The sequence below is a fragment of the Scyliorhinus canicula genome, chromosome 1, assembly GCF_902713615.1.
Source record: "Scyliorhinus canicula chromosome 1, sScyCan1.1, whole genome shotgun sequence".
Lineage (NCBI taxonomy): Eukaryota > Metazoa > Chordata > Chondrichthyes > Carcharhiniformes > Scyliorhinidae > Scyliorhinus > Scyliorhinus canicula.
In genome coordinates, this window is record NC_052146.1 from 14407984 (window position 1) to 14420922 (window position 12939).

At 51.1% G+C, this 12939-nt stretch overlaps 1 protein-coding gene across 2 annotated transcripts in view; it reads left to right on the top strand.

Moving 5' to 3' along the window:
* Positions 1–12152, top strand: part of LOC119977199 — a 57606-nt gene extending 45454 nt beyond the window's left edge. For both annotated transcript variants that reach the window (XM_038817904.1, XM_038817913.1), the window contains one exon: positions 11063–12152. In XM_038817904.1, coding sequence (XP_038673832.1) covers positions 11063–11212 — 150 coding nt within the window. In that variant the 3' untranslated portion in view covers positions 11213–12152. The remainder of the gene's footprint in view (positions 1–11062) is intronic.
* Positions 12153–12939: the final 787 nt, after the last annotated feature.

Genomic DNA, 12939 nt, shown 5'->3' on the forward strand with positions numbered 1-12939 from the left:
AAGTCCATGGGGAGATCAAACAGCGATCCCCATGGTCCTCGTGAGGGATAATGGAGGCTAGTGCTACATCAGAGCCCTAGGGCAGGAGAAGGCACAGAGAAGACAGGCTTGAGGGGAATGCACCAAAATTTTAAGTTTATTTTATTCATTCACAAAATGTGGTTGTTGCTGGTAAGGCCAGCATTTATTGCTCCTTCCTAATTGTCATTGATAAGGTTATGGTGATTGGCCTCCCTGAACCACATGGATTATAACTTTTCATAGCTGTTTTGATACAATTCAATGACTTGCTTGGCCATCACGGTTAGCACTGTTGCTTCACAGGGCCAGGGTCCCAGGTTCGATTGCCGGCTTGGGTTACTGTCTGTGCGGAGTCAGCACGTTCTCCCCGTGTCTGAGTGGGTTTCCTCCGGGTGCTCCGGTTTCCTCCCACAGTCCAAAGTCCACAGGTGGATTGGCCATGATAAATTGCCCTTAGTGTCCAAAAAGATTGGATGGGATTCTGGGGATAGGGTGGAGGTGTGGGCTTAGGTCGGGTGCTCTTTATAAGGGCCGGTGCAGACTCGATGGGCCGAATGGCCTCCTTCTGCACTGCAAGTTCTATGATCAGTAGTCCAGGATTTTAGTTTCCTGCTCCAGTTATATAACTACTGTGCTACCATATCTGGCAATATGGCCTGAAGTGATTTATATATTGGGCTTGGGATGTTTATTTTCTGGTGTCTTTTACTGGTGTATTTATTTATTAAAAATTTAGAGTACCCAATTAATTTTTTCCAATTAAGGGGCAATTTAGCGTGGCCAATCTACCTACCTTCCTTGTGTACTTATGACCATGTTCACTGTGATGGTGAGAGACAGATGGAAGTTAGGTGTGGAAGTGTTGGTGAATGGACATTTTGGCTCCTGTTCACAGTTTTTCACAGACAGTCTGGGCCGAAAGAGGCTCTAAAGAGGCTGCCTCCTCCTATTGTCTCCCTCCTCCAGGCACTCCGAGCTGAATAGCGGCTGGCAAGACCTGTTCATCCCTTACCCGCAAATCTTGACACCTGCTCCGCAGAGGACTATAGGGGGTCCAGCAAGTAGAACATTCATTTCAGCACGCTAATGATCTGTCTGCTCAATCAAATTATGGTTAGGGTTACAGTTAGGATATATTAATTTGAGTTCAGAAGAGTTTTATTTTTACTTGTTCATGGGACGCAGGCCTCGCCAAATGTGCCAACATTTGTTGCCCATCCCTAATTGCCCTTGAGGGAGCAGTTAAACGTCAACCACTTTGCTGGGGGTTTGGAGTCACATATGGGCCAGAACAGGTAAGGACGGCAGATTTCCTTCCCATTAGTGGGAATCAACAATGGTTTCCATGGTCGTCATTAGACTTTTAATTCCAGATTTATTGGATTCAAATTTCACCACCCGCAGTGGTGGGATTTTGAACCTCGGTCCCCAGAGCGGTACCCTGAGTCTCTGGTTTACTAGTCCAGTGACAGTACCACGACGCCACTGTCTCCCTCAATGAGGAAATCTCATAGAAACTTCCAAAATTCTAACAGGTTTAGACAGCGTAGATTCAGAATGAATGTTCACCATGGTGGGAGGGGTCCAGAACTGGGGGTCATCGTTCGAGGATATGGGGTAAACCTTTTAGGCCTGAGGTGAGGAGAATTTTCTTCACCCAGAGACCACAGAGTTTACAGCGCAGAAGGAGGCCATTCGGCCCATCTAGACTGCCCCAGCCCTTGGGAGGAGCACCCTCCACCCTATCCCCATAACCTCCCACTGCTTAGGGGCTGTTTAGCACACTGGGCTAAATCGCTGGCTTTGAAAGCAGACCAAGGCAGGCCAGCAGCACGGTTCAATTCCCGTACCAGCCTCCCCGAACAGGCGGTGGAATGTGGCGACTAGGAGCTTTTCAAAGTAACTTCATTTGAAGCCTACTCGTGACAATAAATGATTGTTATTTCATTTTTTCATAACCCAGTAACTCCACCTAACCTTTTTGGACACTAAGGGCAATTTAGCACAGCCAATCCACCTAATCTGCACGTGGCAGTGTGTGTTCCTGGGCGATGCTGGAGAGAGCATTCGTAGGTTTGGGGGGGGGGGGGGGGGGGGGGGGGGGGGTGAGAAATCGCTTTGTTCTCTTTGAAAAGGCCCAGCAGGGGTTTCTAGTCTGTTACGATTGTGAAATGTCTGCAGTAGACATATGGGTGGCATTTCTTCACCCCAAAAGTAACAGCCAACCCTTCCTTTTCGATCTGAGAATAGCGTCTTTTTGTGTCCGCCTTGGTTCCGGATGCATATGCTACTGCTCTCTGTACCATCGCCCCATCGATGGGAAAGAACTGCCCCTACTCCACGTGGAGAGAGATCACATGCTAATACCGGTTCTCTCTTGGGGTCATAATGAGCCAGGATGTTTGATGACAGTAATTGTTGTTTCATCTTCGTGAAGGCTTCATCCTGTGGCGCCTTTCACGACCACCACTTCTGGGGCGAAAATCTCCGCGGACCGACGTGACGCCCATTTCCGGCGGGAAAAGGCGGTGTGCATGACTCCGGCGTCCGGGCCTTCTTTTAAGCCGGTAATCTCCGTTCCCGGAAGGGCCAGCAGCGGACTGACGCGATAGGCGTCAGTTTCTCCAGCTGCGGAAGTGGCGAGTCCCGGCGTTTGTGTGGTGGGGAGAGAGAGAGACCCAGTGGGGTGGGGGGAGAAGAGCGACCCGGCATGATTGGGGGGTGGGAGAGAAGAGCGACCCGGCATGGGGGTGGGGGGGGAGGAGAGAGACAGACCGGCATTTTGGGGGGGGGGGGGAGGAGGAGAGAGACAGACCCGGCATTTGGGGGGGGGGGGGGGAGGAGGAGAGAGACAGACCCGGCATTTGGGGGGGGGGGGGGGAGGAGAGAGACAGACCCGGCATTTGGGGGGGGGGGGGAGGAGGAGAGAGACAGACCCGGCATTTGGGGGGGGGGGGGGGAGGAGAGAGACAGACCCGGCATCGGGGGGGGGGGGGGTGCGGCATCGGGGGGGGGGGGGTTGCGGTATCGGGGGGGGGGGGGGTGCGGCATCGGGGGGGAGGTTTGCGGTATCGGGGGGGGTTGCGGCATCGGGGGGGGGTTTGGGGGCAGTGGCGTGCAGAGAGGGGGGGCGACGGATGCCCGGGGCCAACGCACCGTCACCCCCCCCCTCTGTACGCCGCTACCCCCTACCCCAACCACCCCCCCTCACCACCCCTACCTCCCTCCCCCTCACCACCCCTACCTCCCTCCAACGCCCCTACCCCCCTCCCCACCACCCCACCCCCCTCCAACGCCGCCCCCCATCTCTCGCAACGCCGCAACCCTCTCAACGCCGGGTCCCCCCCCCTCAACGCCGGTACCCACACCCCGTCCCCCTCCCTCTGAAGGCCGGTACCCCACACCCCCCCTTCCTCCTCCCCCCTTCCTTCCTCCTCCCCCCCTTCCTTCCTCATTAGTGGGAGGGGGGGGGGTGCGGCATTAGTGGGGGGTCGGGGGGTGGGGTGTTGGAGGGGTGTAGGGGTGGTGAAGGGGGGGTTGGGGGCAGCGTCGTGCAGAGAGGGGGGGCGATGGATGCCCGGGGCCAACGCACCGTCGCCCCCCTCTCTGCACGCCGCTGCCTCTACCCCAACCCCCTCCCCTCACCATCCCTACCCCCTTCACCACCCCTACCCCACTCCAACGCCGCACCCCCCCACCCCCCACTAACGCCGCACCACCCCCCCACTAACGCCGCACCCCCTCCCACTAACGGAGGAAGGAAGGGGGGAGGAGAAGGAGGGGGGGGGGAGGAAGGAAGGGGGGGAGGAGGAGAGAGGGGGGGGTGTGTGGGTACCGGCGTTGAGGGGGGGGACCCGGCGATGAGGGGGGGTTGCGGCGTTGAGGGTGGGGGGTTGCGGCGTTGAGGGTGGGGGGTTGCGGCGTTGCGGGTGGGGGGTTGCGGTGTTGCGAGGGATGGGGGGGCGGCGTTGGAGGGGGTAGGGGTGGTGGGGAGGGGGTTGGGGTGGTGGGGAGGGGGGTAGGGGCATTGGAGGGAGGTAGGGGTGGTGAGGGGGGGTGGTTGGGGTAGGGGGTAGCGGCGTACAGAGGGGGGGGCGACAGTGCGTTGGCCCCGGGCATCCGTCGCCCCCCCTCTCTGCACGCCGCTGCCCCCAAACCCCCCCCGATGCCGCAACACCCCCCCAATGCCGCAACACCCCCCCCAATGCCGCACCCCAACCCCCTGATGCCGCAACCCACCCCCCCGATGCCGCAACCCACCCCCCCCGATGCCGCAACCTACCCCCCCCCGATGCCGCAACCCACCCCCCCCGACACTGAACGGCGTCAACCATCATCAATGGTTGACGACGTTTTAAAGCAACTGTGATTTTCGTCGACGTGACCCGTGGCCACGTCGGCGGGACTTCGGCCCATCCGGGCCGGAGATTTGTGGACACTAAAAAAAAAATGAAATCCCGCCGGCGCCAGCTGTTTTCAGAGGCTGCCGGCGGGATTTGCACAACGCCGGTTTTTGGCCGGTGGGAGATTTAAGAACCCTGCGGGAGCGGAAATAACGCCGCTGCCCGCCGATTCTCCGACCCTGCGTGGGGTCGGAGAATCCCGCCCCTGGTGTTTTTTTTTAACAGTGTGTGAAGGAGTGACAATAAAGTGGCCAAGTTTGGGATACATTTCCCAGTGTAGTTTGCGAGGCCTGGGAAAGATTTTAATTCTGTCGGATTTTGCCGTGTCGGTGCCTCTTTGATGCCGATAACATCATCCTCCACAGGGTGCAGCCCCTTTTTTTAATCGAGGCAGGTCACACATTTTTCTCATTTGAGACAGACACCTGCATCAGAAAATCATCTCAAAACCTCCTCCACACTTGCTAATTTCTCTTTTTCCATGGCTCCTGTGATTAGTGTGTTGTCTAAGTATACTGCCCCCCTTAGATAGCCCTTCGAGAATGTTCTCCATCATGTTTTGAAAAATGGAGCCTGCCAAAATGGAGGGCAGGCATGTATATTCATAAAACCCCTTATGGGTGCTAATTGTCATGTACTTCATGGATGGCTCATCTAGTTCGAGCTGGAGGTAGGCATGACTCATACATAATTTGGTGAAGGCTTGACCTCCTACCAGTTTGACATATAGATCTATGCCTGGCATGGAGTACCAATCGAAGCGTGAGGCTTTATTAACCATTAGTTTATAGTCCCCGCAAACCGGACCGACTTGTCCGGCTTGAGAACAGGGACTACTGGTGTAGCTCACTTTGTGAACTACACTGGTCGAATTATCCCGAGTCTCTCTAAACACCCAAGTTTGGTTTCTGCTTTGGTAAATAAAACATGTGGGACTAGCCGTGCGCTGAAATATTTGGGTATGGCATTGGGGTTCACGTAAATATTTGCCCTTGTTCCCTTTATTCTGACAAGGCCTTCCTGGAATACCTCAGGGTATTTGCCAATGACGTTGCACAGTCCACCGGTTCCTAGTTTAAACATTTGTAGCTAGTCCAGCCAGTCTCTGCCCAAGAGACTGGGTTCTGGTTCTCGTACAATGATGAATGGGAGTCAGACCGTCTGCTGCCCACAGGTAACCAGGGTCATCATGGTCTTCAAAGGTTCCCTTGTATATGTGGCCAACCTGGCCCTTGGGGCGAGATGCACATCCGGAGGCACCATGGATATGGCAGCTCCCGTATCCACCTCCATTTCTAGGGAATGGCCATTGACAAAGAGTATCTTTATCAGGGCGATGATGCAGTTTGGCTGCATTGTTTTGTCCTCCTTCGGGCTGATAGGTGGGCCCAGGCCTGAGGTGGCTCTGACTTCCAACCAGGGCAGCACATGTACTGCTGATTCTGGCAGCCTTGCCTGGGTCATTTCCTTTGACCACATTTAAGGCAACCTTGCAGCTGACACTTGTAGCCCTCCGGGGAGGCTTGCCTGGTACCTCTAGGGTTATCTGGCTATCTTTTAATGTGCCCAAATGCCCTGGGTGTGCACGCAGAGTTGGTGGTGGGTGAGGCATGTGGGAGCCTTCGCTGGGAGTGCCGGCTTTCTTATTTGCGTGTCCTCGCCCCGCAGCCAGAGAACGCTCCTGTCGATCATCCATCGGAGTTCTTGGGTCTCTTTATCCCAGATCTCTGAGGACGGTGCTAATTCTATCACCCTTTTAAGATCTAGAGTGGGTTCTGCCAACAATTTATTTTGTACTATGACATTATTGACTCCCCCACGCTACCTGGTCATGTAGCATCTCGGTCAGGCATGGGCCATTCAGCCAGCTGCCTTAATCTCGCCAAGAATTCTGTCCTGGGTTTCCCAAAGGTTCTCCCAGCTATACTGAAAGCTGGACAAAGCTGGAGGATTACGGATGCCTTTGGGTCGTAATGGTTCTTTACTAGATCCACAAATTCCTCAAACGTTTTTGTATCAGGGCCTGCAGGATACGTTAAACTCTCAACAATGTTGTCAAAAGCATTACTTTATGTCTGTCATCCCCTTCTACGCCATTGAGGTGGAAGAGGTAGCACCTGCGCTCGGCATACAGGGACTGGTCCTCCGCATCGGCATCATAAGGCTCGAGCTTCCCAAACAAGGGCATTTCCAGTTTTCCATTTCGCTTTGTTTCTGACCAGAGTTGTCGTCAGGAAGTTTAGAAAACTTCTCAGAATCCCGTGTCTGGTCCTCGTCGCCAATGTAATAATTCGGAGTGGCAGAGAGAAAGACCGGACTGGTTTATTTTAAACTGAAAATTAAGCCGCTGCCGCGACGCATAAAAGTAACGCCCCGGCCCAGGACCTTCGGGAACTGCCGGCCCAGGCCACGGAGCTACATTTAAAGGTCCCACTAACACGGGAACTTGTATTCTATGAAGTCCATGGGGAGATCAAACAGCGATCCCCGTGGTCCTCGTGAGGGATAATGGAGGCTAGTGCTACATCAGAGCCCTAGGGCAGGAGAAGGCACAGAGAAGACAGGCTTGAGGGGAATGCACCAAAATTTTAAGTTTATTTTATTCATTCACAAAATGTGGTTGTTGCTGGTAAGGCCAGCATTTATTGCTCCTTCCTAATTGTCATTGATAAGGTTATGGTGATTGGCCTCCCTGAACCACATGGATTATAACTTTTCATAGCTGTTTTGATACAATTCAGTGACTTGCTTGGCCATCACGGTTAGCACTGTTGCTTCACAGGGCCAGGGTCCCAGGTTCGATTGCCGGCTTGGGTTACTGTCTGTGCGGAGTCAGCACGTTCTCCCCGTGTCTGAGTGGGTTTCCTCCGGGTGCTCCGGTTTCCTCCCACAGTCCAAAGATGCGCGGGTTAGGTGGATTGGCCATGATAAATTGCCCTTAGTGTCCAAAAAGATTGGACGGGATTCTGGGGATAGGGTGGAGGTGTGGGCTTAGGTCGGGTGCTCTTTATAAGGGCCGGTGCAGACTCGATGGGCCGAGTGGCCTCCTTCTGCACTGCAAGTTCTATGATCAGTAGTCCAGGATTTTAGTTTCCTGCTCCAGTTATATAACTACTGTGCTACCATATCTGGCAATATGGCCTGAAGTGATTTATATATTGGGCTTGGGATGTTTATTTTCTGGTGTCTTTTACTGGTGTATTTATTTATTAAAAATTTAGAGTACCCAATTAATTTTTTCCAATTAAGGGGCAATTTAGCGTGGCCAATCCACCTACCTTCCTTGCGTACTTATGGCCATATTCACTGTGATGGTGAGAGACAGATGGAAGTTAGGTGTGGAAGTGTTGGTGAATGGACATTTTGGCTCCTGTTCACAGTTTTTCACAGACAGTCTGGGCCGAAAGAGGCTCTAAAGAGGCTGCCTCCTCCTATTGTCTCCCTCCTCCAGGCGCTCCGAGCTGAATAGCGGCTGGCAAGACCTGTTCATCCCTTACCCGCAAATCTTGACACCTGCTCCGCAGAGGACTATAGGGGGTCCAGCAAGTAGAACATTCATTTCAGCACGCTAATGATCTGTCTGCTCAATCAAATTATGGTTAGGGTTACAGTTAGGATATATTAATTGGAGTTCAGAAGAGTTTTATTTTTACTTGTTCATGGGACGCAGGCCTCGCCAAATGTGCCAACATTTGTTGCCCATCCCTAATTGCCCTTGAGGGAGCAGTTAAACGTCAACCACTTTGCTGGGGGTTTGGAGTCACATATGGGCCAGAACAGGTAAGGACGGCAGATTTCCTTCCCATTAGTGGGAATCAACAATGGTTTCCATGGTCGTCATTAGACTTTTAATTCCAGATTTATTGGATTCAAATTTCACCACCCGCAGTGGTGGGATTTTGAACCTCGGTCCCCAGAGCGGTACCCTGAGTCTCTGGTTTACTAGTCCAGTGACAGTACCACGACGCCACTGTCTCCCTCAATGAGGAAATCTCATAGAAACTTCCAAAATTCTAACAGGTTTAGACAGCGTAGATTCAGAATGAATGTTCACCATGGTGGGAGGGGTCCAGAACTGGGGGTCATCGTTCGAGGATATGGGGTAAACCTTTTAGGCCTGAGGTGAGGAGAATTTTCTTCACCCAGAGACCACAGAGTTTACAGCGCAGAAGGAGGCCATTCGGCCCATCTAGACTGCCCCAGCCCTTGGGAGGAGCACCCTCCACCCTATCCCCATAACCTCCCACTGCTTAGGGGCTGTTTAGCACACTGGGCTAAATCGCTGGCTTTGAAAGCAGACCAAGGCAGGCCAGCAGCACGGTTCGATTCCCGTAACAGCCTTCCCGAACAGGCGGTGGAATGTGGCGACTAGGAGCTTTTCAAAGTAACTTCATTTGAAGCCTACTCGTGACAATAAATGATTGTTATTTCATTTTTTCATAACCCAGTAACTCCACCTAACCTTTTTGGACACTAAGGGCAATTTAGCACAGCCAATCCACCTAATCTGCACGTCTTTGGACTGTGGGAGGAAACCGGAGCAGCCGGAGGAAACCCATGCAGACACGGGGGGGGGGGGGGGGTGCAGACTCCACAGAGTCACCCGAGGCCGGAATTTCTTAACCAGAGAGTGGTGAATCTGTGGCATTCACTATCACAGAGTTGTAGTTGTGTAATTTCAAGAAGGAAATAGATATACAGTAGCTCTTGGGGCGAAAGGGGTCATGGGATATGGGGAGGAAGGCAGGATCAGGGTATTGAACTTGATGATCAGAATGAAGGCCCGAAGGACCGAGTGGCCTCCTCCTGCTTTTATTTTCGAGGTTTCGATGTGTGACAACATGTACGAACACCATGCAGGGATGGTGCAGTGGAGTCATCAGCCGTGGGGTCGGCTATGTTGTCTGGTAATCGTGCTTTGGTGATGCAAATGAAGTTGGTACAGAGGACGACTGCAGAATGAAGGTGTAATGACTGTTGTCAGGTTTCTGGGAGTTAACCTGAATGATTGACTGTTTATGCCACCTGGACATTGAGGGAATAGAATCCCTTCTTGGTGCAATGCAATGCGATGCCTGCTAATCAATGTTCCATTGGTATGGGAACCATAACCATAAGATTAGACCTACTTCGGTTGGCGGGCGGTGGGGGGGGGGGGGGGGGGGGGGGGGAGTTGGGTGGGTCAGCAAACACTTCACTTAAAGCATTCTGGTAATCTGGAAATCTTGCCCGCAAAAGACCAGGTGAGGTTGAGATCAGTTCAAAAATTCAAACTAAGATTCATAAATATTGTCAGGGTATTAATAGCTCACAGAAAAAAGACAGGGATAAGGAGTTAACATACAGATCCAGTTGAATAGCAGAACAGCTGGGGGGGGGGGGGGGGGGTGGGGTGTATCATCTACTCCTCTTCCCATTTTTCCATGATTGCGTAGCCAAAACCCTGAAAAAGCCCGGGTGATGTTGAACATTGCGGGTGCACAGGCATCTCCACCGTCCAGGAGTTGCGAAGGGAGCATGTGAGGAATCAATTACGAACTGATGCACCCGTTCCCCAAGGTAAGGACGAACACCTCAAGACAGAATCCTGGGAGAATAGGGACAATCTCAAATTCGAGACTCAGTAATGTGGCAAAATATGAATCCTTCCCCAGGGCCCTGGAATACCAGGGTCAGGTAATCATGCATTTTTAGGGGCCGCATAGAAATGGTTGGCACCAACTGTTCTAACACAGGAGCATAGGAATTCGGAGCAGAAGCAGGCAATTCAGCCCTTCAAACCTGCTCCGCCATTCAATCAGATCATGGCTCATCTCTTCCTGGTCACAACTCCACCTCCCTGCACTGGAGCTGTTTGGCACACTGGGCTAAATCGCTGGCTTTTAAAGCAGACCAAGGCAGGCCAGCAGCATGGTTCGATTCCCGTCACAGCCTCCCTGAACAAGCGCCGGAATGTGGCGACTAGGGGCTTTTCACAGTAACTTCATTGAAGCCTACTTGTGACAATAAGCGATTTTCATTTTCATTAATTTCAGTCCCCATATCCATTTTTTCAATCAGAAATATATCTATCGCCTTCTTGAAACCATTTAATGACTCAGACTTCACCGCACTATGGGGCAGCAAGTTCCACAAATTTACCACCCTCTGCGAGAAGTAGTCTTTCCTCATCTCAGTTCTAAATCTACCGCCTCTCAACCTTTATCTGTGACCTCTCATGCTAGATTGCCCACAAGAGGGAACATTTGATCTATGTTCACTCTATCAATCCCTTTTAGCATTTTATATACCTCCATCAGATCCCCTCTCTTCCTTCTAAACTCCAGTGAGTATAAGCCCAAACAGTTTAATTTCTCCTCATACGTCAACCCTGCAATGCCCGGACCAACCTGGTGAACCTCCTCTGAACTGCCTCCAATGCCACCGCATCCTCCATCGAATAAGGAGACCAAAACCGGACACAATACTCCAGACGTGGTCTCACCAACATCCTATACAATTGCAACAACACTTCTCTACTTTTATACTTCAGCAATAAATGCTAACATTCCAATTGTCTTGTTCTAAGAACCATTTACTCCAATTTAAGCGTAGCGATTGTTATTGCTGACACTGATGAAGCCTTTTTCTGTGCACAGAACTCCAGGAGAGAAAAGGGATCCTTTTATAAAGATGACACCTGTAAAATCATCTGCAGAACTTACATGCGTCCCCACCCAGACGACGTGAAGGAACAGAACATGAAAATTGCCAACTCGCTCTTCACGGCCACATCTCACTCTTTCTGAGAAAAATGAGAAAACAAGAGTCGCTGGCAGAAAAATAGGAATTGCTCTGTGTGGCCCGAGACAGGTGTTTCGAAGAGTGCACTTCTGAGGACAAGATGGAAATTGTCGGGTTGAAAGCCCGAGCCCACCGCTCAGAGCAGGAGGAGCACCGCTCGATCTGGCTCGGTCTTTCCGAAATGTGCTCGGGCCACAGTTCGAAATGGAGCAGCGGCAGCCAACAATCTTCAGTCTGTTTTAAGCATTGTGCAGATGCCAGTACAAACGTCAGATCGAGAGCAAGATTCACTGTTCTTCCAAAATTATGATTTTGGCTACATAGTTAAACATCGAGTACCGAATTCCTCTCTCTCTCCCTTCTTGACAATAGACAAATTGTGCCATAGTGTGATGTGAAAATGTTCTTTTGAGCTTCGAGAGAGTGTTAGGAAAACACGGAGAGAGGGGGAGGAAGAAAGGAAAACTGTTCATGTATTTTATTATTTTGGTGTAATAATAGTGTGTTCCTTTCTTTTATTTTGATAACTGTTATTTAACTTTTTGGCCTTAATTGTGCTGTTGTCACAGCCCAGCATCTTGAGTGAAGCAGTCTGGAAGGAAAAGTGGCCATGCAGATGCATTCATTTTGCCAGATGTCTCAGTGTTGGCAGCGCCCATTGTCAGGGACCCTTAAAGGACAAACAATTCCCAATTGGTCTTTGATAAGACACCTTTGGGATGTTGATAAAAGATTAATTATACGAAAACCGCCTGGTCTAACGCCTCTGTGAGATGGGGCGGTTACACCTTTTGGTTTAACAGATTAACAGCTTTGAGAGCATGTCTGTTCAGCATGTCCAAAGCAGGTAACTCAAGTTATTCCAGCTGGCAATTAAAAATAGCATTCCTCCTCCCTTCCCTCCTTCCCTTCCATCAGCTCCAGTTCATCTCTGTGTCTGGACGGGCTCCCGGAGGGTCCAGAGTGGATTTTATCTCGACCCAATAGCTTCAGTAATTCTACCAGTAGAACAATTAAATGAAAACGTTATTGAAAAGAAGCCGCAGCTTGGTGCCTCTTGTTCCTTCCCCTTCGCTCCCCCCCCCCCCCCCCCCCCCCCCCCCCCCCCCCCCCCACATCCCTCCAGCCCCTCTGCAGCCAATCTTTTCATCCCCTGGCAAAAAAAAGTGTCTCACGTAATTTCTGTGATCCCTTTCTTTTCTGTAATTGGTAATGTAATTCCCAGCACTTCTATTCTTTCTGACTTGCTTCTTGTCGACTGTTCTAACCCTAATAAAAAGAAAATTTCTGTTTTTACGATTGAGGCCGACATCAAGTCACATTAGATGCGCGCGCAGTTCATTTGAAATTCCTGCAGGTGTTGACAAGGTTCCACTTTCAGGGCTACTGGAAGATTAAAATTCTGGCGAATCCAGGAAGAATGTGATGTGGATAAGAAACTGATTTAAAAAGAAGGAAAAATAGACAGTCAGCAGGCCTGGGAGAGTATGGAAGTGGTCAGTGCTTCCACTTCTGTTTCTTCTTATGAAGCTAAAGTGAGCAAGTTTACGAAACCAGTTGCAAGCCAATTACTTTTGCAGATGACGTGAGAATACAGTGCATTTAAGGTTCTGCAGAAGTGCACGGATCCATTTGTGTCTTTTGTACCCAAGCTTAATTATTTTAGCTCCTGTTTTTCTGGTTGTTTCAGCAAACAAAACTCCCCATGTCTGCAAAAATGCACCTACGCTGA